General features: G+C 40.7%; 1 protein-coding gene across 1 annotated transcript; it reads left to right on the top strand.

Moving 5' to 3' along the window:
- Positions 1-2,470: 2,470 nt before the first annotated feature.
- LOC311117919 (cytochrome P450 3A27-like) lies at positions 2,471-24,589 on the top strand (the record flags this gene model as incomplete). Its single annotated transcript, XM_084192814.1, has 7 exons — positions 2,471-2,636; positions 2,812-2,939; positions 5,914-5,992; positions 14,123-14,283; positions 17,094-17,320; positions 18,745-18,907; positions 23,448-24,589. Coding segments are annotated over 7 exons (1,038 nt in total), but the record flags the coding sequence as incomplete, so codon positions are not given.
- Positions 24,590-25,818: the final 1,229 nt, after the last annotated feature.

Genomic DNA, 25,818 nt, shown 5'->3' with positions numbered 1-25,818 from the left:
ATTCCACATTTTGTGTTACAGCCTGAATTCAAAATGGATTAAAAAAATTAATAAATAAATCACATCTACACACAATACATTTTACATTACATTTTAGCAGACGCTCTCATCCAGAGCAACTTACAGTAAGTGAGTGCATACATTTTTCATACTGGCCCCCCGTGGGAAACGAACCCACAACCCTGGCGTTGCAAGCGCCATGCTCTACCAACTGAGCTACAGGGGACTCCAATACCCCATAATGACAGTGAAAACATGTTTTTAGGACATTTATTGAAAATGAAATACAGAAATATCTCATTTATATAATTATTCACACCCCTGAGTGAATACATGTTAGAATCACCTTTAGCAGCGATTACAGCTGTGAGTCTTTCTGGGTAAGTCTCTAAGAGCTTTGTACACCTGGATTGTACAATATTCGCACATTATTCTTTTAAAAATTCTTCAAGCTCTGTCAAGTTGGTTGTTGATCATTACTAGAAAGCCATTTCAAGTCTTGCCATAGATTTTCAAGCCGAATTTAAGTCAATACTGTAACTAGGCCACTCAGGAACATTCAATGTCGTCTAAGTAAGCAACTCCAGTGTATATTTGGCCTTGTGTTTTAGGTTATTGTCCTGCTGAAAGGTGAATCTGTCTGTTTGAAAGCAGATTGAACCAGGTTTTTGTCTAGGATTTTGCCTGTGCTTAGCTCTATTCTGTTTATTTTTATCCTAAAAAACTCTCTAGTCCTTGCCGATGACAAGCATACCCTTAACATGATGCAATGGCCACCACCATAATTGAGACATGTAGAGTGGTACTCAGTGATGTGTTGCGCTGGATTTGCCCCAAACGTAACACTTTGTATTCAGGGCATAAAGTTAATTGCTTTGCCACTTTTTTGCAGTATTATTTTAGTAACTTGTTACAAACAGGGTGCATGTTTTGGAATATGTTTTATTCTGTACAGGCTTCCTTCTTTTCACTCTGTCAATTAGGTTAGTATTGTGGAGTAACTACAATGTTATTGATCCATCCCCAGTTTTCTCCTATCTCACCCATTAAACTGTAACTATTTTAAAGTCACCATTGGCTTCTTGGTGAAATCCCTGAGCGGTTTCCTTCCTCTCCGGCAACTGTGTTAGGAAGGACGCCTGTATCTTTGTAGTGACTGGGTGTATTGATACACCATCCAAAGTCTAATTAATAACTTCACCATGCTCAAAGGGATATTCAATGTCTTCTTTTTTTATATACCCATCTACCAATAGGTGCCCTTCTTTGCAAGGCATTAGAAAACCTCCCTGGTCTTTGTGGTTGAATCTGTGTTTGAAATTCACTGCTCGACTGAGGGACCTGACAGATAATTGTATGTGTGGGGTAAAGAGATGAGGTAGTCATAAAGAAATCATGCTAAACACTATCATTGCACACAGAGTGACTCCATGCAACTCATTATGTGACTTGTTAAGCACATTTTTACTCCTGACCTTATTTAGGCTTTCCATAACAAAGGGGTTGAATACTTATTGACTCAAGATATTTCAGCTTTTCATTTTTCATTAATTTGTAAAAGTTTCTAAAAACAGAATTCCACTTTGACACACTTCACTTTGTGTGGAAGGCCAGTGACACAAAATCTAAATTTAATCCATTTTAAATTCAGGCTGTAAAACAAAAAAATGTGGAAAAAGTCAAAGGGTGTGAATACTTTCTGAAGGCACTGTATATAATATGACACTTAACAGACGTTTGATGTTTTTTGGGGAAATACCGGTATGTTTGTGGTCAGTAGTTGTGGTCAGTAGTTGTGGTCAGTAGTTTTGTGGTCAGTAGTTGTGGTCGATAATTGTGTGGTTGTGGTCAGTAGTTGTGTGGTTGTGGTCAGTAGTTGTGTAGTTGTGGTCAGTAGTTGTGGTCAGTCGTTGTGTGGTTGTGGTCAGTAGTTGTGGTCAGTAGTTGTGGTCAGTAGTTGTGTGGTTGTGGTCAGTAGTTGTGGTCAGTAGTTGTGGTCAGTAGTTGTGGTCAGTAGTTGTGTGGTTGTGGTCAGTAGTTGTGGTCAGTGGTTGTGTGGTTGTAGTCAGTAGTTGTGTAGTTGTGGTCAGTTGTTGTGTGGTTGTGGTCAGTATTTGTGGTCAGTAGTTGTGTGGTTGTAGTCAGTAGTTGTGTAGTTGTGGTCAGTTGTTGTGTGGTTGTGGTCAGTATTTGTGGTCAGTAGTTGTGTGGTTGTGGTCAGTAGTTGTGGTCAGTAGTTGTGGTCAATAGTTGTGTGGTTGTGGTCAGTAGTTGTGGTCAGTCGTTGTGTAATTGTGGTCAGTAGTTGTGTGGTTGTGGTCAGTAGTTGTGTGGTTGTAGTCAGTAGTTGTGGTCAGTAGTTGTGTGGTTGTAGTCAGTAGTTGTGGTCAGTAGTTGTGTGGATGTGGTCAGTAGTTGTGGTCAGTAGTTGTGTGGATGTGGTCAGTAGTTGTGGTCAGTCATTGTGTAATTGTGGTTGTGTTGCAGGTTCTTTGGGCCCTACAGTATGGACGTGGTCACCAGCACAGCCTTCAGTGTGGACATTGACTCTCTGAACAACCCTTCAGACCCCTTCGTCTCCAACGTCAAGAAGATGCTCAAGTTTGACCTGTTCAACCCACTGTTCCTTCTAGTCGGTGAGACCACACACACACACAACACACACACACACACACACACACACACACACACACACACACACACACACACACACACACACACACACACAGAAGCAAAGTTGTACTTTTTAATCATATAAAGTGATACTCCTTTTTATAAAAGTTTCTCTTCTCCTCTCTCCTCCTTCTCCAGCGTTGTTCCCCTTCACGGGTCCTATCTTGGAGAAGATGAAGTTTTCTTTCTTCCCGACTGCAGTGACGGACTTCTTTTACGCTTCGCTGGCTAAGATCAAATCTGGACGCGGCACTGGGAACACAACTGTAAATGTTTTATATTTGTATTGAAATATTCTGAATTTATATATTGAACAAAAATATAAACGCAACATGCAAAAATGTCAACGGTTTTACTGAGTTACAGTTCATATAAGGAAATCAGTCAATTGAAATAAATAAATTAGGCCCTAATCTATGGATTTCACATGAATGGGCAGGGGCGCAGCTATGGGTTGGCCTGGGAGGGCATAGGCCCACCCACTGGGGAGCCAGGCCCAGCCAATGAGAACGAGTTTTTCCCCACAAAAGGGCTTTATTACAGACAGAAATACTCCTCAGTTTCATCAGCTGTCCGGGTGGCTGGTCTCAGTCGATCCCGCAGGTGGAGATCCTGGGCTGGTGTGGTTACACGTGGTCTGCGGTTGTAAGGCCAGTTGGACGTACTGTCAATTTCTCTAAAACAACGTTGGAGGCGGTTTATGGTAGAGAAATTAACATTCAATTCTCTGGCAACAGCTCTGGTGGACATTCCTCCAGTCAGCATGCCAATTGCACGCTCCCTCAAAACTTGAGACATCTGTGGCATTGTGTGGTGTGACAAAACAGCACATTTTAGAGTGGCCTTTTATTGTCACCAGCACAAGGTGCACCTGTTTAATGATCATGCTGTTTAATCAGCTTCTTCATATGCCACCTGTCAGGTGGATGGATTATCTTGGCAAAGGACAAATGCTCACTAACAGGGATGTAAACAATATTGTGTACAAAACTTCTGAGAAATCAGCTTTTTCTGTATATGGAACATTTCTGGGATCTTTTATTTCAGCTCATGAAACAGTAGTTTACATGAAACATGGGACCAACACTTCACATGTTGCATTTACAGTTGAAGTCGGAAGTGTACATACACTTAGGTTGGAGTCATTAGAACTCGTTTTTCAACCACTCCACAAATGTCATGTTAACAAACTATAGTTGTTGCATGACACAAGTCATTTTTCCAACAGTTGTTTACAGAAAGAGTATTTCACTTATAATTCACTGTATCATAATTCCAGTGGGTCAGAAGTTTACATACACTAAGTTGACTGTGCCTTTAAACAGCTTGGAAAATTCTGAAAAATGATGTCATGGCTTTAGAAGCTTCTGATAGGCTAATGGACATCATTTGAGTCAATTGGAGGTGTACCTGTGGATGTATTTCAAGGCCTACCTTCAAACTCAGTGCCTCTTTGCTTGACATCATGGGAAAATCCAAAGAAATCAGTCAAGACCTCAGAAAAACAATTTTTGACCTCCACAAGTCTGGTTCATCCTTGGGAGCAATTTCCAAATGCCTGAAGTTGCCACGTTCATCTGTACAAACAATAGTACGCAAGTATAAACACCATGGGACCACGCAGCCGTCATTCCGCTCAGGAAGGAGACGCGTTCTGTCTCCTAGAGATCAACGTACTTTGGTGCGAAAAGTGCAAATCAATCCCAGAACAACAGCAAAGGACCTTGTGAAGATGCTGGAGGAAACAAGTACAAAAGTATCTATATCCACAGTAAAACGAGTCCTATATCGACATAACCTGAAAGGCCGCTCAGCAAGGAAGAAGCCACTGCTCCAAAACCGCCATAAAAAAGCCAGACTACGGTTTGCAACTGCACATGGGGACAAAGATCGTACTTTTTGGAGAAATGTCCTCTGGTCTGATGAAACAAAAATAGAACAGTTTGGCCATAATGACCATCGTTATGTTTTGAGGAAAAGGGGGTAAGCTTGCAAGCCGAAGAACACCATCCCAACTGTGAAGCACGGGGGTGGCAGCATCATGCTGTGGGGGTGCTTTGCTGCAGGAGGGACTGGTGCACTTCACAAAATAGATGGCATCATGAGGAAGGAAAATTATGTGGATATATTGAAGCAATATCTCAAGACATCAGTCAGGAAGTTAAAGCTTGGTCGCAAATGGTCTTCCAAATGGACAATGTCCCCAAGCATACTTCCAAAGTTGTGGCAAAATGGCTTAAGGACAACAAAGTCAAGGTATTGGAGTGTCCATCACAAAGCCCTGACCTCAATCCTATAGAAAATGTGTGGGCAGAACTGAAAAAGCGTGTGCGAGCAAGGAGGCCTACAAACCTGACTCCGTTACACCAGCTCTGTCAGGAGGAATGGGCCAAAATTCACCCAATTTATTGTGGGAAGCTTGTGGAAGGCTACCCGAAACGTTTGACCCAAGTTAAACAATTTAAAGGCAATGCTACCAAATACTTATTGAGTGTATGTAAACTTCTGACTCACTGGGAATGTGAGGAAAGAAATGAAAGCTGAAATAAATCATTCTCTCTACTATTATTCTGACATTTCACATTCTTAAAATAAAGTGGTGATCCTAATTGACCCAAGACAAGGAATTTTTACTTGGATTAAATGTCAGGAATTGTGAAATACTGAGTTTAAATGTATTTGGCTAAGGTGTATGTAAACTTCCAACTTCAACTGTATATCTTTACTCAGTATATATTATGTTTAGGAAACCTATGTTACTATTAGTAATGGGCACCAATAAGTCCATATCAATTTCAGTTGCATTTTACTTTTTATATCGCAATGTAAAAACACTATTATTGGGACCCAAATATCTACATTCATATTTCTTTTAATATTTTGATTCCACATTATTGCAACATTTACATATTTTGGTCAGTTAGACAGCAGATATCCAGTAGAATCTGTTTGTGTTTGTTGTGATTGGACCAGATCCAGTAGAATCTGTTTGTGTTTGTTGTGATTGGACCAGATCCAGTAGAATCTGTTTGTGTTGGTTGTGATTGGACCAGATCCAGTAGAATCTGTTTGTGTTGGTTGTGAATGGAACAGATCCAGTAGAATCTGTTTGTGTTGGTTGTGATTGGACCAGATCCAGTAGAATCTAGTTGTGTTTGCTGTGATTGGACCAGATCCAGTAGAATATGTTTGTGTTGATTGTGATTGGATGGATTTTACATCATTTATTTCTGCTTCCAGAGTCGGGTGGATTTCTTACAGCTGATGATCGACTCTCAGAAAGGCAGCGACACAAAGACAGGAGAGGAACAGACTAAAGGTACCTGCCAAACACACACCTGGAAACTACTGTTACAAACACACACCTGTTAACTACTGTTACAAACACACACCTGTAAACTACTGCTACAAACACACACCTGTTAACTACTGTTACAAACACACACCTGTAAACTACTGCTACAAACACACACCTGGAAACTACTGCTACAAACACACACCTGTTAACTACTGTTACAAACACACACCTGTAAACTACTGTTACAAACACACACCTGGAAACTACCGTTACAAACACACACCTGGAAACTACTGTTACAAACACACACCTGTAAACTACTGTTACAAACACACACCTGTTAACTACTGCTAGAAACAAACACCTGTAAACTACCGTTACAAACACACACCTGGAAACTACCGTTACAAACACACACCTGTTAACTACTGTTACAAACACACACCTGTTAACTACTGTTACAAACACACACCTGTTAACTACTGCTACAAACACACACCTGGAAACTACTGTTACAAACACATACCTGTTAACTACTGTTACAAACACACACCTGTTAACTACTGCTACAAACACACACCTGTTAACTACTGTTACAAACACACACCTGTAAACTACAGCTAAAAACACACACCTGTTAACTACTGTTACAAACACACACCTGTTAACTACTGTTACAAACACACACCTGTAAACTACAGCTACAAACACACACCTGGAAACTACTGTTACAAACACACACCTGTTAACTATTGCTAGAAACACACACCTGTAAACTACTGTTACAAACACACACCTGGAAACTACTGTTACAAACACACACCTGGAAACTACTGTTACAAACACACACCTGGAAACTACTGTTACAAACACACACCTGGAAACTACTGTTACAAACACACACCTGTTAACTACTGCTACAAACACACACCTGTTAACTACTGTTACAAACACACACCTGTAAACTACTGCTACAAACACACACCTGTAAACTACTGTTACAACCACACACCTGTAAACTACTGTTACAAACACACACCTGGAAACTACTGTTACAAACACACACCTGTAAACTACTGTTACAAACACACACCTGTAAACTACAGCTACAAACACACACCTGTAAACTACTGTTACAAACACACACCTGTAAACTACTGTTACAAACACACACCTGGAAACTACTGTTACAAACACACACCTGGAAACTACCGTTACAAACACACACATGTAAACTACTTTACAAACACACACCTGTAAACTTCTGTTACAAACACACACCTGTTAACTACTTTACAAACACACACCTGTTAACTACTTTACAAACACACACCTGTAAACTACAGCTACAAACACACACCTGTAAACTACTGTTACAAACACACACCTGTTAACTACTGTTACAAACACACACCTGTAAACTACTGTTACAAACACACACCTGTAAACTACTGTTACAAACACACACCTGGAAACTACTGTTACAAACACACACCTGTTAACTATTGCTAGAAACACACACCTGTTAACTACTGTTACAAACACACACCTGGAAACTACTGTTACAAACACACACCTGTTAACTATTGCTAGAAACACACACCTGTAAACTACTGTTACAAACACACACCTGTTAACTACTTTACAAACACACACCTGTTAACTACTGCTAGAAACAAACACCTGGAAACTACCGTTACAAACACACACCTGTTAACTACTTTACAAACACACACCTGTAAACTACTGTTACAAACACACACCTGTAAACTACTGTTACAAACACACACCTGTAAACTACTGTTACAACCACACACCTGTAAACTACTGTTACAAACACACACCTGTTAACTATTGCTAGAAACACACACCTGTTAACTACTGTTACAAACACACACCTGTAAACTACTGTTACAAACACACACCTGTTAACTACTTTACAAACACACACCTGTTAACTACTGCTAGAAACAAACACCTGGAAACTACCGTTACAAACACACACCTGTTAACTACTTTACAAACACACACCTGTAAACTACTGTTACAAACACACACCTGTAAACTACTGTTACAAACACACACCTGTAAACTACTGTTACAACCACACTCCTGTCAACTACTGTTACAAACACACACCTGTTAACTATTGCTAGAAACACACACCTGTTAACTACTGTTACAAACACACACCTGGAAACTACCGTTACAAACACACACCTGTTAACTACTGTTACAAACACACACCTGTTAACTACTGTTACAAACACACACCTGTAAACTACTGTTACAAACACACACCTGTTAACTACTGTTACAAACACACACCTGTTAACTACTGTTACAAACACACACCTGTTAACTACTGTTACAAAGCAACACACCTGTAAACTACTGTTACAAACACACACCTGTTAACTACTGTTACAAACACACACCTGGAAACTACTGTTACAAACACACACCTGTAAACTACTGTTACAAACACACACCTGGAAACTACTGTTACAAACACACACCTGTAAACTATTGTTACAAACACACACCTTGAAACTACTGTTACAAACACACACCTGGAAACTACTGTTACAAACACACACCTGGAAACTACTGTTACAAACACACACCTGTTAACTACTGTTACAAACACACACCTGGAAACTACTGTTACAAACACACACCTGGAAACTACTGTTACAAACACACACCTGGAAACTACTGTTACAAACACACACCTGTAAACTACTGTTACAAACACACACCTGGAAACTACTGTTACAAACACACACCTGGAAACTACTGTTACAAACACACACCTGGAAACTACTGTTACAAACACACACCTGTTAACTACTGTTACAAACACACACCTGTAAACTACTGTTACAAACACACACCTGGAAACTACTGTTACAAACACACACCTGGAAACTACTGTTACAAACACACACCTGGAAACTACTGCTACAAACACACACCTGTAAACTACTGTTACAAACACACACCTGGAAACTACTGTTACAAATACACACCTGTTAACTACTGTTACAAAGCAACACACCTGTAAACTAGTGTTACAAACACACACCTGTTAACTACTGTTACAAACACACACATGTTAACTACTGTTACAACCACACACCTGGAAACTACCGTTACAAACACACACCTGTTAACTACTGCTACAAACACACACCTGTAAACTACTGTTACAAACACACACCTGTTAACTACTGCTACAAACACACACCTGGAAACTACTGTTACAAACACACACCTGTAAACTACTGTTACAAACACACACCTGGAAACTACTATTACAAACACACACCTGTAAACTACTGCTACAAACACACACCTGTTAACTACTGTTACAAACACACACCTGTTAACTACTGTTACAAACACACACCTGTTAACTACTGTTACAAACACACACCTGGAAACTACAGCTACAAACACACACCTGTAAACTACTGTTACAAACACACACCTGTAAACTACTGTTACAAACACACACCTGTAAACTACTGTTACAAACACACACCTGTTAACTACTGTTACAAACACACACCTGGAAACTACTGTTACAAACACACACCTGTAAACTACTGTTACAAACACACACCTGTAAACTACAGCTACAAACACACACCTGTAAACTACTGTTACAAACACACACCTGGAAACTACTGTTACAAACACACACCTGGAAACTACCGTTACAAACACACACATGTAAACTACTTTACAAACACACACCTGTAAACTTCTGTTACAAACACACACCTGTTAACTACTTTACAAACACACACCTGTTAACTAATTTACAAACACACACCTGGAAACTACCGTTACAAACACACACATGTAAACTACTTTACAAACACACACCTGTAAACTTCTGTTACAAACACACACCTGTTAACTACTTTACAAACACACACCTGTTAACTAATTTACAAACACACACCTGTTAACTACTTTACAAACACACACCTGTTAACTAATTTACAAACACACACCTGTAAACTACTGCTACAAACACACACCTGTAAACTACTGTTACAAACACACACCTGTTAACTACTGTTACAAACACACACCTGTAAACTACTGTTACAAACACACACCTGTTAACTATTGCTAGAAACACACACCTGTTAACTACTGTTACAAACACACACCTGTAAACTACTGTTACAAACACACACCTGTTAACTACTTTACAAACACACACCTGTTAACTACTGCTAGAAACAAACACCTGGAAACTACCGTTACAAACACACACCTGTTAACTACTTTACAAACACACACCTGTAAACTACTGTTACAAACACACACCTGTAAACTACTGTTACAAACACACACCTGGAAACTACTGTTACAACCACACACCTGTAAACTACTGTTACAAACACACACCTGTTAACTACTGTTACAAACACACACCTGTTAACTACTGTTACAAACACACACCTGTTAACTACTGTTACAAACACACACCTGTAAACTACTGTTACAAACACACACCTGTTAACTACTGTTACAAACACACACCTGTAAACTACTGTTACAAACACACACCTGTTAACTACTGTTACAAACACACACCTGTAAACTACTGTTACAAACACACACCTGGAAACTACTGTTACAAACACACACCTGGAAACTACTGTTACAAACACACACCTGTAAACTACTGTTACAAACACACACCTGTAAACTACTGTTACAAACACACACCTGTTAACTATTGCTAGAAACACACACCTGTTAACTACTGTTACAAACACACACCTGGAAACTACTGTTACAAACACACACCTGTTAACTACTGCTAGAAACACACACCTGTAAACTACCGTTACAAACACACACCTGGAAACTACTGTTACAAACACACACCTGGAAACTACTGTTACAAACACACACCTGTTAACTACTGTTACAAACACACACCTGTAAACTACTGTTACAAACACACACCTGGAAACTACTGTTACAAACACACACCTGGAAACTACTGTTACAAACACACACCTGGAAACTACTGCTACAAACACACACCTGTAAACTACTGTTACAAACACACACCTGGAAACTACTGTTACAAACACACACCTGTTAACTACTGTTACAAAGCAACACACCTGTAAACTACTGTTACAAACACACACCTGTTAACTACTGTTACAAACACACACCTGTTAACTACTGTTACAACCACACACCTGGAAACTACCATTACAAACACACACCTGTTAACTACTGCTACAAACACACACCTGTAAACTACTGTTACAAACACACACCTGTTAACTACTGCTACAAACACACACCTGGAAACTACTGTTACAAACACACACCTGTAAACTACTGTTACAAACACACACCTGGAAACTACTATTACAAACACACACCTGTAAACTACTGCTACAAACACACACCTGTTAACTACTGTTACAAACACACACCTGTTAACTACTTTTACAAACACACACCTGTTAACTACTGTTACAAACACACACCTGTTAACTACTGTTACAAACACACACCTGGAAACTACAGCTACAAACACACACCTGTAAACTACTGTTACAAACACACACCTGTAAACTACTGTTACAAACACACACCTGTTAACTACTGTTACAAACACACACCTGGAAACTACTGTTACAAACACACACCTGTAAACTACTGTTACAAACACACACCTGTAAACTACAGCTACAAAAACACACCTGTAAACTACTGTTACAAACACACACCTGTAAACTACTGTTACAAACACACACCTGGAAACTACTGTTACAAACACACACCTGGAAACTACCGTTACAAACACACACATGTAAACTACTTTACAAACACACACCTGTAAACTTCGGTTACAAACACACACCTGTTAACTACTTTACAAACACACACCTGTTAACTAATTTACAAACACACACCTGTAAACTACTGCTACAAACACACACCTGTAAACTACTGTTACAAACACACACCTGTTAACTACTGTTACAAACACACACCTGTAAACTACTGTTACAAACACACACCTGTTAACTATTGCTAGAAACACACACCTGTTAACTACTGTTACAAACACACACCTGTAAACTACTGTTACAAACACACACCTGTTAACTACTTTACAAACACACACCTGTTAACTACTGCTAGAAACAAACACCTGGAAACTACCGTTACAAACACACACCTGTTAACTACTTTACAAACACACATCTGTAAACTACTGTTACAAACACACACCTGTAAACTACTGTTACAAACACACACCTGTAAACTACTGTTACAACCACACACCTGTTAACTACTGTTACAAACACACACCTGTTAACTACTGTTACAAACACACACCTGTTAACTACTGTTACAAACACACACCTGTTAACTACTGTTACAAACACACACCTGTTAACTACTGTTACAAACACACACCTGTTAACTACTGTTACAAACACACACCTGTAAACTACTGTTACAAACACACACCTGTTAACTACTGTTACAAACACACACCTGTAAACTACTGTTACAAACACACACCTGTTAACTACTGTTACAAACACACACCTGTAAACTACTGTTACAAACACACACCTGGAAACTACTGTTACAAACACCCACCTGGAAACTACTGTTACAAACACACACCTGTAAACTACTGTTACAAACACACACCTGTAAACTACTGTTACAAACACACACCTGTTAACTATTGCTAGAAACACACACCTGTTAACTACTGTTACAAACACACACCTGTAAACTACTGTTACAAACACACACCTGTTAACTACTGCTAGAAACACACACCTGTAAACTACCGTTACAAACACACACCTGGAAACTACTGTTACAAACACACACCTGTTAACTACTGCTAGAAACACACACCTGTAAACTACCGTTACAAACACACACCTGTTAACTATTGCTAGAAACACACACCTGTTAACTACTGTTACAAACACACACCTGTAAACTACTGTTACAACCACACACCTGTAAACTACTGTTACAAACACACACCTGTTAACTATTGCTAGAAACACACACCTGTTAACTACTGTTACAAACACACACCTGGAAACTACTGTTACAAACACACACCTGTTAACTACTGCTAGAAACACACACCTGTAAACTACCGTTACAAACACACACCTGGAAACTACCGTTAAAAACACACACCTGTTAACTACTGTTACAAACACACACCTGTTAACTACTGTTACAAACACACACCTGTTAACTACTGTTACAAACACACACCTGGAAACTACTGTTACAAACACACACCTGTTAACTACTGTTACAAACACACACCTGTAAACTACTGTTACAAACACACACCTGTTAACTACTGTTACAAACACACACCTGGAAACTACTGTTACAAACACACACCTGGAAACTACTGTTACAAACACACACCTGGAAACTACTGTTACAAACACACACCTGGAAACTACTGTTACAAACACACACCTGGAAACTACTGTTACAAACACACACCTGTTAACTACTGTTACAAACACACACCTGTAAACTACTGTTACAAACACACACCTGTAAACTACTGTTACAAACACACACCTGGAAACTACTGTTACAAACACACACCTGTTAACTACTGTTACAAAGCAACACACCTGTAAACTACTGTTACAAACACTCTGTCTCTCTCTCTCTCCCTCTCGCTCACTCACTCACTCACTCACTCACTCACTCACTCACTCACTCTCTCTCTCTCTCTCTCTCTCTCTCTCTCTCTCTCTCTCTCTCTCTCTCTCTCTCTCTCTCTCTCTCTCTCTCTCTCTCTCTCTCTCTCTCTCTCTCTCCCCCCTCTCTCTCTCCCCCCCTTCTCTTTATATCTCCCCCCTCTCTCTCTCTCTCTCTCTCTCTCTCTCACTCCCCCCCTCTCTCTCTCCCCCCCTTCTCTTTATATCTCCCCCCCTCTCTCTCTCTCTCTCTCTCTCTCTCTTCCCCCCTCTCTCTCTCTCCCCTCTCTCTTCCCCCTCTCTCTCTCCCTCTCTCTCCCCCCCTCTCTCTCTCCCTCTCCCCCCCCCCCCCCCCTCTCTCTCCCTCTCTCTCACTCTCTCTCCACAGGACTGACTGATCATGAGATCTTGTCTCAGGCCATGATCTTTATCTTTGCTGGCTACGAGACCAGCAGCAGTACGATGAGTTTCCTGGCCTATAACATAGCTACCAACCCACATGTCATGACCAAACTGCAGGAGGAGATAGATACTGTGTTCCCCAACAAGGTAACCCCCACAACATGACCAAACTGCAGGAGGAGTTAGATACTGTGTTCCCCAACAAGGTAACCCCCACACCATGACCAAACTGCAGGAGGAGTTAGATACTGTGTTCCCCAACAAGGTAACCCCGACACCATGACCAAACCGCAGGAGGAGTTAGATACTGTGTTCCCCAACAAGGTAACCCCCACACCATGACCAAACTGCAGGAGGATTTAGATACTGTGTTCCCCATCAAAGTAACCCCCACACCATGACCAAACTGCAGGAGGAGATAGATACTGTGTTCCCCAACAAGGTAACCCCCACACCATGACCAAACTGCAGGAGGAAATAGATACTGTGTTCCCCAACAAGGTAACCCCCACACCATGACCAAACTGCAGGAGGAGATAGATACTGTGTTCCCCATCAAAGTAACCCCCACACCATGACCAAACTGCAGGAGGAGATAGATACTGTGTTCCCCATCAAAGTAACCCCGGTGTCAGATGTGGTGAGGTACTGATGTAAACTACCGGTCAAAAGTTTTATAATACCTACTCATTCAAGGGTTTTTCTTTATTTTTACTATTTTCTACATTGTAGAATAATAGTGAAGACATCAAAACTATGAAATAACACATATGGAATCTTGTAGTAACCAAGAAAATGTTAAACAAATCTAAATATATTTTATATTTGAGATTCTTCAAATAGCCACCCTTTGCCTTGATGACAGCATTGCACACTCTTGGCATTCTCTCAACCAGCATCATGAGGTAGTAACCTGGAATGCATTTCAATTAACAGGTGTGCCTTCTTAAAAGTTAATTTGTGGAATTTCTTTCCTTCTTAAGCCAATCAGTTGTGTTGTGACAAGATAGGGGGGTATACAAAAGATAGCCCTATTTGGTAAAAGACCAAGTCCCTATTATGGCAAGAACAGCTCAAATAAGCAAAAAGAAACTACAGTCCATCATTACTTTAAGACATGAAGGTCAGTCAATACGGAACATTTCAAGAACTTTTAAAAGTTTCTTCAAGTGCAGTCGCAAAAACCATCAAGCGCTATTTGAAATTCTTCAAATAGCCACCCTTTGCCTTTATGGCAGCTTTGCACACTCTTGGCATTCTCTCAACCAGCGTCACCTGGAATGCTTTTCCAACAGTCTTGAAGGAGTTCCCACATATGCTGAGCACTTGTTGGCTGCTTTTCCTTCACTCTGCGGTATGACTCATCCCAAACCATCTCAATTTGGTTGAGGTCCGGGGATTGTGGAGGCCAGGTCATCTGATGCAGCACTCCATCACTCTCCTTCTTGGTCAAATAGCCCTTACACAGCCTGGAGGTGTGTTGGGTCATTGTCCTGTTGAAAAACAAATGATAGTCCCACTAAGCCCAAAACAGATGGGATGGCGTATCGCTGCAGAATGCTGCGGTAGCCATGCTGGTTAAGTGTTCTTTGAATTCTAAATAAATCACAGACAGTGTCACCAGCAAAGCACCATCACACCTCCTCCTCCATGCTTTATGGTGGGAAATACACATCGCGTCTCACAAAGAGACGCCGTTTGGATCCAAAAATCTCAAATTTGGATTCGAGACCAAAGGACAAATTTACACCGGTCTAATTTCCATTGCTCGTGTTTCTTGGCCCAAGCAAGTCTCTTCTTCTTATTGGTGTCCTTTAGTAGTGGTTTCTTTGCAGCAATTCGACCATGAAGGCCTGATTCACACAGTCTCCTCTGAACAGTTGATGTTGAGATGTGTCTGTTACTTGAAATCTGTGAAGCATTTATTTAGGTTGCAATTTCTGAGGCTAGTAACTCTAATGAACTTATCCTCTGCAGCAGAGGTAACTCTGGGTCTTCCATTCCTGTGGCGGTCCTCATGAGAGCCAGTTTCATCATAGCGCTTGATGGGTTTCTGCAACTGCACTTGAAGAAACTTTCAAAGTTCTTGAAATGTTCCGTATTGACTGACCTTCATGTCTTAAAGTAATGATGGACTGTAGTTTCTTTTTGCTTATTTGAGCTGTTCTTGCCATAATAGGGACTTGGTCTTTTACCAAATAGGGCTATCTTCTGTATACCCCCCTATCTTGTCACAACACAACTGATTGGCTTAAGAAGGAAAGAAATTCCACAAATTAACTTTTAAGAAGGCACACCTGTTAATTGAAATGCATTCCAGGTGACTACCACATGAAGATGGTTGAGAGAATGCCAAGAGTGTGCAGTGCTGTCATCAAGACAAAGGGTGGCTATTTGAAGAATCTCAAATATAAAATATATTTGGATTTGTTTAACACTTTTTTGGTTACTACATGATTCCATATGTGTTATTTCATAGTTTTGATGTCTTCACTATTATTCTACAATGTAGAAAATAGTAAAAATAAAGAAACACCCTTGAATGAGTAGGTGTTCTAAAACTTTTGACCGGTACTGTATGTGTAACCCCGGTGCCAGATGTGTTGAGGTACTGACGTGTGTGTAACCCCGGTGCCAGATGTGTTGAGGTACTGATGTGTGTGTAACCCCGGTGTCAGATGTGTTGAGGTACTGATGTATGTGTAACCCCGGTGCCAGATGTGGTGAGGTACTGATGTGTGTGTAACCCCAGTGCCAGATGTGTTGAGGTACTGATGTATGTGTAACCCCGGTGCCAGATGTGGTGAGGTACTGATGTGTGTGTAACCCCGGTGCCAGATGTGTTGAGGTACTGATGTGTGTGTAACCCCGGTGCCAGATGAGTTGAGGTACTGACGTGTGTGTAACCCCTGTGCCAGATGTGTTGAGGTACTGATGTCTGTGTAAACCCGGTTCAGGCTCCTATCCAGTACGAAGCTCTGATGCAGATGGACTATCTGGACAGTGTGTTGAACGAGTCTCTGAGACTGTACCCCATCGCCGCCCGACTGGAGAGGGTCGCCAAGAAGACGGTGGAGATCAACGGCATCGTCATCCCCAAAGACTGCGTTATCCTGGTTCCCACATGGACACTCCATCGTGACCCAGAGATCTGGTCCGACCCTGAGGAGTTCAAACCAGAGAGGTACTGGACCACACTGTAACCACAGCACAACCACAGCACAACCACAATACAACCACAGCACTACCACATTTCAACAATAACACAACCACAGCACAACCACAATTCAACCATATCACAACCACAGCACAACCACAACACAAGCACTACTTTACCACAACACAAGGATAAACACACTGCTGCAATGTAACCACAACTACAGTGCATCATTATACTGCAATGCAATGTGTTGTGTCTGAACCACAAACAGAAATCAACTACAATACAATGTGTAATGTGACTGAATCACAACCACAAATCAACTACAATACAATGTGTAATGTGACTGAACCACAACCACAAATCAACTACAATACAATGTGTAATGTGACTGAACCACAACCACAAATCAACTACAATGTAATGCGACAGAAACACAACCACAAATCAACTACAATACAATGTTTAATGTGTTTGAACCACAACCACAAATCAACTACAATGTAATGTGACAGAAATACAACCACAAATCAACTACAATACAATGTGTAATGTGACTGAACCACAACCACAAATCAACTACAAAACAATGTGTAATGTGACTGAACCACAACCACAAATCAACTACAATACAATGTGTAATGTGACTGAACCACAACCACAAATCAACTACAATACAATGTGTAATGTGACTGAACCACAACCACAAATCAACTACAATACAATGTGTAATTTGACTGAACCACAACCACAAATCAACTACAATACAATGTGTAATGTGACTGAACCACAACCACAAATCAACTACAATACAATGTGAATGAACCACAACCACAAATCAACTACAATACAATGTGTAATGTGACTGAACCACAACCACAAATCAACTACAATGTAATGCGACAGAACCACAACCACAAATCAACTACAATACAATGTGTAATGTGACTGAACCACAACCACAAATCAACTACAATACAATGTGTAATGTGTTTGAACCACAACCACAAATCAACTACAATGTAATGTGACAGAAATACAACCACAAATCAACTACAATACAATGTGTAATGTGACTGAACCACAACCACAAATCAACTCCAATCCAATGTGTAATGTGACTGAACCACAACCACAAATCAACTACAATACAATGTGTAATGTGACTGAACCACAACCACAAATCAACTACAATACAATGTGTAATGTGACTGAACCACAACCACAAATCAACTCCAATCCAATGTGTAATGTGACTGAACCACAACCACAAATCAACTACAATACAATGTGTAATGTGACTGAACCACAACCCCAAATCAACTACAATCCAATGTGTAATGTGACTGAACCACAACCACAAATCAACTACAATGTAATGTGTCTGAACCACAACCACAAATCAACTACAATACAATGTGTAATGTGTCTGCCCTCTCCCTGTCCAGGTTCAGTAAGGAGAACAAGGAGTCTATTGACCCGTACACGTACATGCCGTTCGGGGCGGGGCCCAGGAACTGTATCGGGATGCGTTTCGCCCTGATCATGATCAAACTGGCCATGGTCGAGATCCTCCAGAGTTTCACATTCTCCGTCTGCGACGAGACCGAGGTGAGACGCTCACCTGAGCAGACGGAATATGACATCATCAAATATCAGTATCATTCATAGAGTTGGATAGAGGCTGCACTTACCGCAGCACTTGTTTTAACATGGAGCTGATTTAACTTGGTTAACTTGGTAGCGGCAGATAGCTTAGTGGTTAAGAGCGTTGTGCCAGTAACCGAAAGGTCGCTGGTTCTAATTTCCGAGCCGACTAGGTGAAAAATCTGTTGATGTGCCCTTGAGCAAGGCACTTAACGTAATTGCTCATGTAAGTCACTCTGGATAAGAGCGTCTGCTAAATGACTCAAATGTAAAAATGTTAGCATCTGTTTTAACATAGACCTGTTTTAGCATGGTCACCACCTGTTTTAACATGGACCTGTTTTAGCATGGTCACCACCTGTTTTAACATGTTCACCACCTGTTTTAGCATGGTCACCTCTTGTTTTAACATGGTCACCACCTATTTTAACATGGTCACGACCTGTTTAACATGGTCACCACCTGTTTTAACATGGACCTGTTTTAACATGGACCTGTTTTAACATGGCCACCACCTGTTTTAACATGGCCACCACCTTTTTTAACATGGTCACCGCCTGTTTTAACATGGTCACCACCTGTTTAACATGGTCACCACCTGTTTTAACATGGTCACCACCTGTTTTAACATGGACCTGTTTTAACATGGTCACCACCTGTTTTAACATGGTCACCACCTGTTTTAACATGGTCACCACCTGTTTTAACATGGTCACTACCTGTTTTAACATGGACCTGTTTTAACATGGTCACCACCTGTTTTAACATGGACCTGTTTTAACATGGTCACCACCTGTTTTAACATGGACCTGTTTTAACATGGTCACCACCTGTTTTAACATGGTCACCGCCTGTTTTAACATGGTCACCACCTGTTTTAACATGGTCACCGCCTGTTTTAACATGGTCACCACCTGTTTTAAAATGGTCACCACCTGTTTTAACATGGTCACCACCTGTTTTAACATGGTCACCACCTGTTTTAACATGGACCTGTTTTAACATGGTCACCACCTGTTTTAACATGGACCTGTTTTAACATGTTCACCACCTGTTTTAACATGGTCACCACCTGTTTTGTGTTCATCATAGTTGGAGATTGACGTACAGGGTTATATAATTTATTACGTTTCTTTGGACAGGGACAAGGTGAAACAAAAGTCTCAGAAGTGAGAAGTTGCACCAGATTTAGCTAACAGCTCATTTACATCTGCAGTCCCTGAAATAAATAGATATATGCTATGTCATGTTACATTTAAGTCATTTAGCAGACGCTCTTATCCAGAGCGACTTACAGTTAGTGAGTGCATACATTATTTATAATTTTTCATACCCCCCCATGGGAATCGAACCCACAACCCCTGGCGTTGCAAACGCCATGCTCTATCAACTGAGCTACATCCCTGCCGGCCATTCCCTCCCCTACCCTGGACGACGCTGGGCCAATTGTGCACCGCCACCATGGGTCTCCTGGTTGCGTCCGGCTACGACAGAGCCTGGATTCTAACCAGGATCTCTAGTGGCACAGCTAGCACTGCAATGCAGTGCCTTAGACCACTGCGCCACTCGGGAGACACAATCATGTTTTGTCATGTCATGTTATTCTCTATAGTTCCTGTTGGAGATGGACAACCAGGGTTATGTTCTGTTTTGTTATTCTCTATAGATCCTGTTGGAGATGGACAACCAGGGTTATGTTCTGTTCTGTTATTCTCTATAGATCCTGTTGGAGATGGACAACCAGGGTTATGTTCTGTTCTGTTATTCTCTATAGATCCTGTTGGAGATGGACAACCAGGGTTCTGTTCTGTTCTGTTCTGTTATTCTCTATATATCCTGTTGGAGATAGACAACCTGGGTTATGTTATGTTCTGTTATTCTCTATAGATCCTGTTGAAGATGGATAACCAGGGTTATGTTCTGTTCTGTTATTCTCTATAGATCCTGTTGGAGATGGACAACCAGGGTTATGTTCTGTTCTGTTCTGTTATTCTCTTTAGATCCTGTTGGAGATGGACAACCAGGGTTATGTTCTGTTCTGTTATTCTCTATAGATCCTGTTGGAGATGGACAACCAGGGTTATGTTATGTTCTGTTATTCTCTATAGATCCTGTTGGAGATGGACAACCAGGGTTCTGTTCTGTCATGTTATTCTCTATAGATCCTGTTGGAGATGGACAACCAGGGTTATGTTCTGTTATGTTATTCTCTATAGATCCTGTTGGAGATGGACAACCAGGGTTATGTTCTGTTCTGTTATTCTCTATAGATCCTGTTGGAGATGGACAACCAGGGTTATGTTCTGTTCTGTTCTGTTATTCTCTATAGTTCCTGTTGGAGATGGACAACCAGGGTTATGTTCTGTTCTGTTCTGTTATTCTCTATAGATCCTGTTGGAGATGGACAACCAGGGTTATGTTCTGTTCTGTTATTCTCTATAGATCCTGTTGGAGATGGACAACCAGGGTTATATTCTGTTCTGTTCTGTTATTCTCTATAGATCCTGTTGGAGATGGACAACCAGGTTCTGTTCTGTTCTGTTATTCTCTATAGATCCTGTTGGAGATGGACAACCAGGGTTATATTCTGTTCTGTTCTGTTATTCTCTATAGATCCTGTTGGAGATGGACAACCAGGGTTATGTTCTGTTCTGTTCTGTTATTCTCTATAGATCCTGTTGGAGATGGACAACCAGGGTTATGTTCTGTTCTGTTATTCTCTATAGATCCCGTTGGAGATGGACAACCAGGGTTCTGTTCTGTTCTGTTCTGTTATTCTCTATAGATCCTGTTGGAGATGGACAACCAGGGTTATGTTCTGTTCTGTTATTCTCTATAGATCCTGTTGGAGATGGACAACCAGGGTTATGTTCTGTTCTGTTATTCTCTATAGATCCTGTTGGATATAGACAACCAGGGTTATGTTCTGTTCTGTTCTGTTATTCTCTATAGATCCTGTTGGAGATGGACAACCAGGGTTATGTTCTGTTATGTTATTCTCTATAGATCCTGTTGGATATAGACAACCAGGGTTATGTTCTGTTCTGTTATTCTCTATAGATCCTGTTGGAGATGGACAACCTGGGTTATGTTCTGTTCTGTTATTCTCTATAGATCCTGTTGGAGATGGACAACCTGGGTTATGTTCTGTTCTGTTCTGTTATTCTCTATAGATCCTGTTGGAGATGGACAACCAGGGTTATGTTCTGTTCTGTTATTCTCTATAGATCCTGTTGGAGATGGACAACCAGGGTTATGTTCTGTTCTGTCATGTTATTCTCTATAGATCCTGTTGGAGAAGGACAACCAGGGTTATGTTCTGTCATGTTATTCTCTATAGATCCTGTTGGAGATGGACAACCAGGGTTATGTTCTGTTCTGTTATTCTCTATAGATCCTGTTGGAGATGGACAACCAGGGTTATGTTCTGTCATGTTATTCTCTATAGATCCTGTTGGAGATGGACAACCAGGGTTATGTTCTGTTCTGTCATGTTATTCTCTATAGATCCTGTTGGAGAAGGACAACCAGGGTTATGTTCTGTCATGTTATTCTCTATAGATCCTGTTGGAGATGGACAACCAGGGTTATGTTCTGTTCTGTTATTCTCTATAGATCCCGTTGGAGATGGACAACCAGGGTTATGTTCTGTTCTGTTCTGTTATTCTCTATAGATCCTGTTGCAGATGGACAACCAGGGTTCTGTTCTGTTCTGTTCTGTTATTCTCTATAGATCCCGTTGGAGATGGACAACCAGGGTTCTGTTATGTTCTGTTCTGTTATTCTCTATAGATCCTGTTGGAGATGGACAACCAGGGTTATATTCTGTTCTCTTCTGTTATTCTCTATGGATCCTGTTGGAGATGGACAACCAGGGTTATGTTCTGTTCTGTTATTCTCTATAGATCCTGTTGGAGATGGACAACCAGGGTTATGTTCTGTTCTGTTCTGTTATTCTCTATAGATCCCGTTGGAGATGGACAACCAGGGTTCTGTTCTGTTCTGTTATTCTCTATAGATCCTGTTGGAAATGGACAACCAGGGTTATGTTCTGTTCTGTTATTCTCTATAGATCCTGTTGGAGATGGACAACCAGGGTTATGTTCTGTTCTGTTATTCTCTATAGATCCTGTTGGAGATGGACAACCAGGGTTATGTTCTGTTCTGTTATTCTCTATAGATCCTGTTGGAGATGGACAACCAAGGTTATGTTCTGTCATGTTATTCTCTATAGATCCTGTTGGAAATGGACAACCAGGGTTATGTTCTGTTCTGTTATTCTCTATAGATCCTGTTGGAGATGGACAACCAGGGTTATGTTCTGTTCTGTTATTCTCTATAGATCCTGTTGGAGATGGACAACCAGGGTTCTGTTCTGTTCTGTTATTCTCTATAGATCCTGTTGGAGATGGACAACCAGGGTTATGTTCTGTTCTGTTATTCTCTATAGATCCTGTTGGAGATGGACAACCAGGGTTATAGTCTGTTCTGTTTTTCTCTATAGATCCCGTTGGAGATGGATATCCAGGGTCTGCTGATGCCCAAAAGACCAATCAAACTGAGGCTGGAGCCTCGTAGCAACATCCCCTCCACCTCTCTGAAGAGTCCAAACACATGACCAAATGTAGGAGTACCCTACCCTACCCTACCATCTATCTATCGATCTATCTGTCTAACATATGAGTCTATCTATCTATCTAACATATGAGTATATCTATCACTCCATCTATCTATCTATCTATCTATCTACAGTTAAAGTTGGAAGTTTACATACACCTTAGCCAAATACATTTAAACTCAGTTTTTCACAATTCCTGACATTTAATCCTAGTAACAAATGCCCTGTCTTAGGTCAGTTAGGATCACCACATTATTTTAAGAATGTGAAATGTCAGATTGTTATTTTTTATTTAACCTTTATTTAACTAGACAAGTCAGTTAAGAACAAATTCTTACTTACAATGAAGGCCTACACCGGCCAAAGCCGGACGAAGCTGGGCCAATTGTGCGCCGCCCTATGGGACTCCCAATCACGGCCGGTTGTGATACAGCCTGGAATCGAACCAGGGGGTCTGTAGTGACACGTCAAGCACTGAGATGCAGTGCCTTAGACCGCTGCACCACTCGGGAGAATGATTTATTTAAGCTTTTATTTCTTTCATCACATTCCCAGTGAGACAGAAGTTTACATACACTCAATTAGTATTTGGTAGCATTGCCTTTAAATTGTTTAACTTGGGTCAAACGTTTCAGGTAGCCTTCCACAAGCTTCCCACAATAAGTTGGGTTTTGGCCCATTCCTCCTGACAGAGCTGGTGTAACTGAGTCAGGTTTGTAGGCCTCCTTGCTCGCACACGCTTTTTCAGTTCTGCCCACACATTTTCTATAGGATTGAGGTCAGGGCTTTGTGATGGCCACTCTAATTCCTTGACTTTGTTGTCCTTAAGCCATTTTGCCACAACTTTGGAAGTATGCTTGGGGTCATTGTCCATTTGGAAGACCCATTTGCGACGAAGCTTTAACTTCCTGGCTGTTGTCTTGAGATGTTGCTAGATCTATCTATCTATCTATCTATCTATCTATCTATCTATCTATCTATCTATCTATCTATCTATCTATCTATCTATCTATCTATCTATCTATCTATCTATCTATCTATCTATCTATCTATCTATCTATCTATCTATCTATCTATCTATCTATCTATCTATCTATCTATCTATCTATCTATCTATCTGTCTATCTATCTATCTATCTATCTATCTATCTATCTATCTATCTCTCTCTCTCTCTCTCTCTCTCTCTCTCTCTCTCTCTCTCTCTCTTTCTCATCCTCTCTCCTCTCCTCTCGTCTACTCTCTCTCTCTCTCTTCTCTCTCCTCTCTCTCTCTCATCTCTCTCTCTCTCTCTCTCTCTCTCTCTCTCTCACTCCTCTCTCCTCACTCTCTCTCTTCTCCTCTCTCTCTCTCTCTCTCATCTCTCTCTCTCATCTCTCTCCTCTCTCTCTCTCTGCTCTCTCTCATCTCTCTCTCTCTGAATATTCAGACCTTACCCTGCTATAGGCTAATGAATATTCAGGCTGGGATTCAATAGGCTACTGAATATAATATGACAATAAGACTGCATTCATGATAAATGTAGCATTTGTCGGCTCAACTGGAAATTACCTTTAAATGGCGCATAGCTGACAAAGCGCTGGGATTGAATCCTGGTCTCAGTTTGAGTAGGGCTCAGAAACACATTTTCACCAGATAAAAGAAAGATAGTAATACTATGGATGCATTAGGGGTACATGTCTTGTTAAAGTCAGACACCAGGGCAATCCATGGCAGATGTCATGTGTGGATCCTGCACACTACTGGCTGGAGGCTAGGATTCTCCTAGAATTTAGAACTCTAACTGGTGTTCTCTAGAACTCTACTCTCATTTTGTTCCTCTGGGTGTTCTGCTGTGCAGTCTTTCCAAAATAGAATCTTTACCGTCTGTTGAAATGATCGCTGCAGCTGCTTTGTTTTAAACATTAATAATCACAAATCAATAAAAATTATTCCACTAAAGAACAAGGTCGTCTGTGTATTTATTAACCTTCATAAATCAAAACATAAGACACAAACACATAATCATGAGAACAATCAATATATATATTGGTTGATTGATGTTATTTATCAAGACATATTTCTAATTTCATACAGCTAGGACTAATTGTAGTGTTACGGCTTGGTCATCCACACATTTATTTTCCGAACCCAATACTGCCGTCGTGTAGCCGTTGGATGTAAATACACAGCCCTGGTAGCTCGCATGGTCCCATTCAAACTCTCCTTCACGCAGAGAACAGTTCACCTTTATTTCGGCAATACAAAACAAACAGTCGG

Source organism: Coregonus lavaretus, assembly GCF_964263955.1.
Source record: "Coregonus lavaretus genome assembly, contig: HAP1_SCAFFOLD_3684, whole genome shotgun sequence".
Lineage (NCBI taxonomy): Eukaryota > Metazoa > Chordata > Actinopteri > Salmoniformes > Salmonidae > Coregonus > Coregonus lavaretus.
This window is presented reverse-complemented; position numbering and strand designations above follow the sequence as displayed.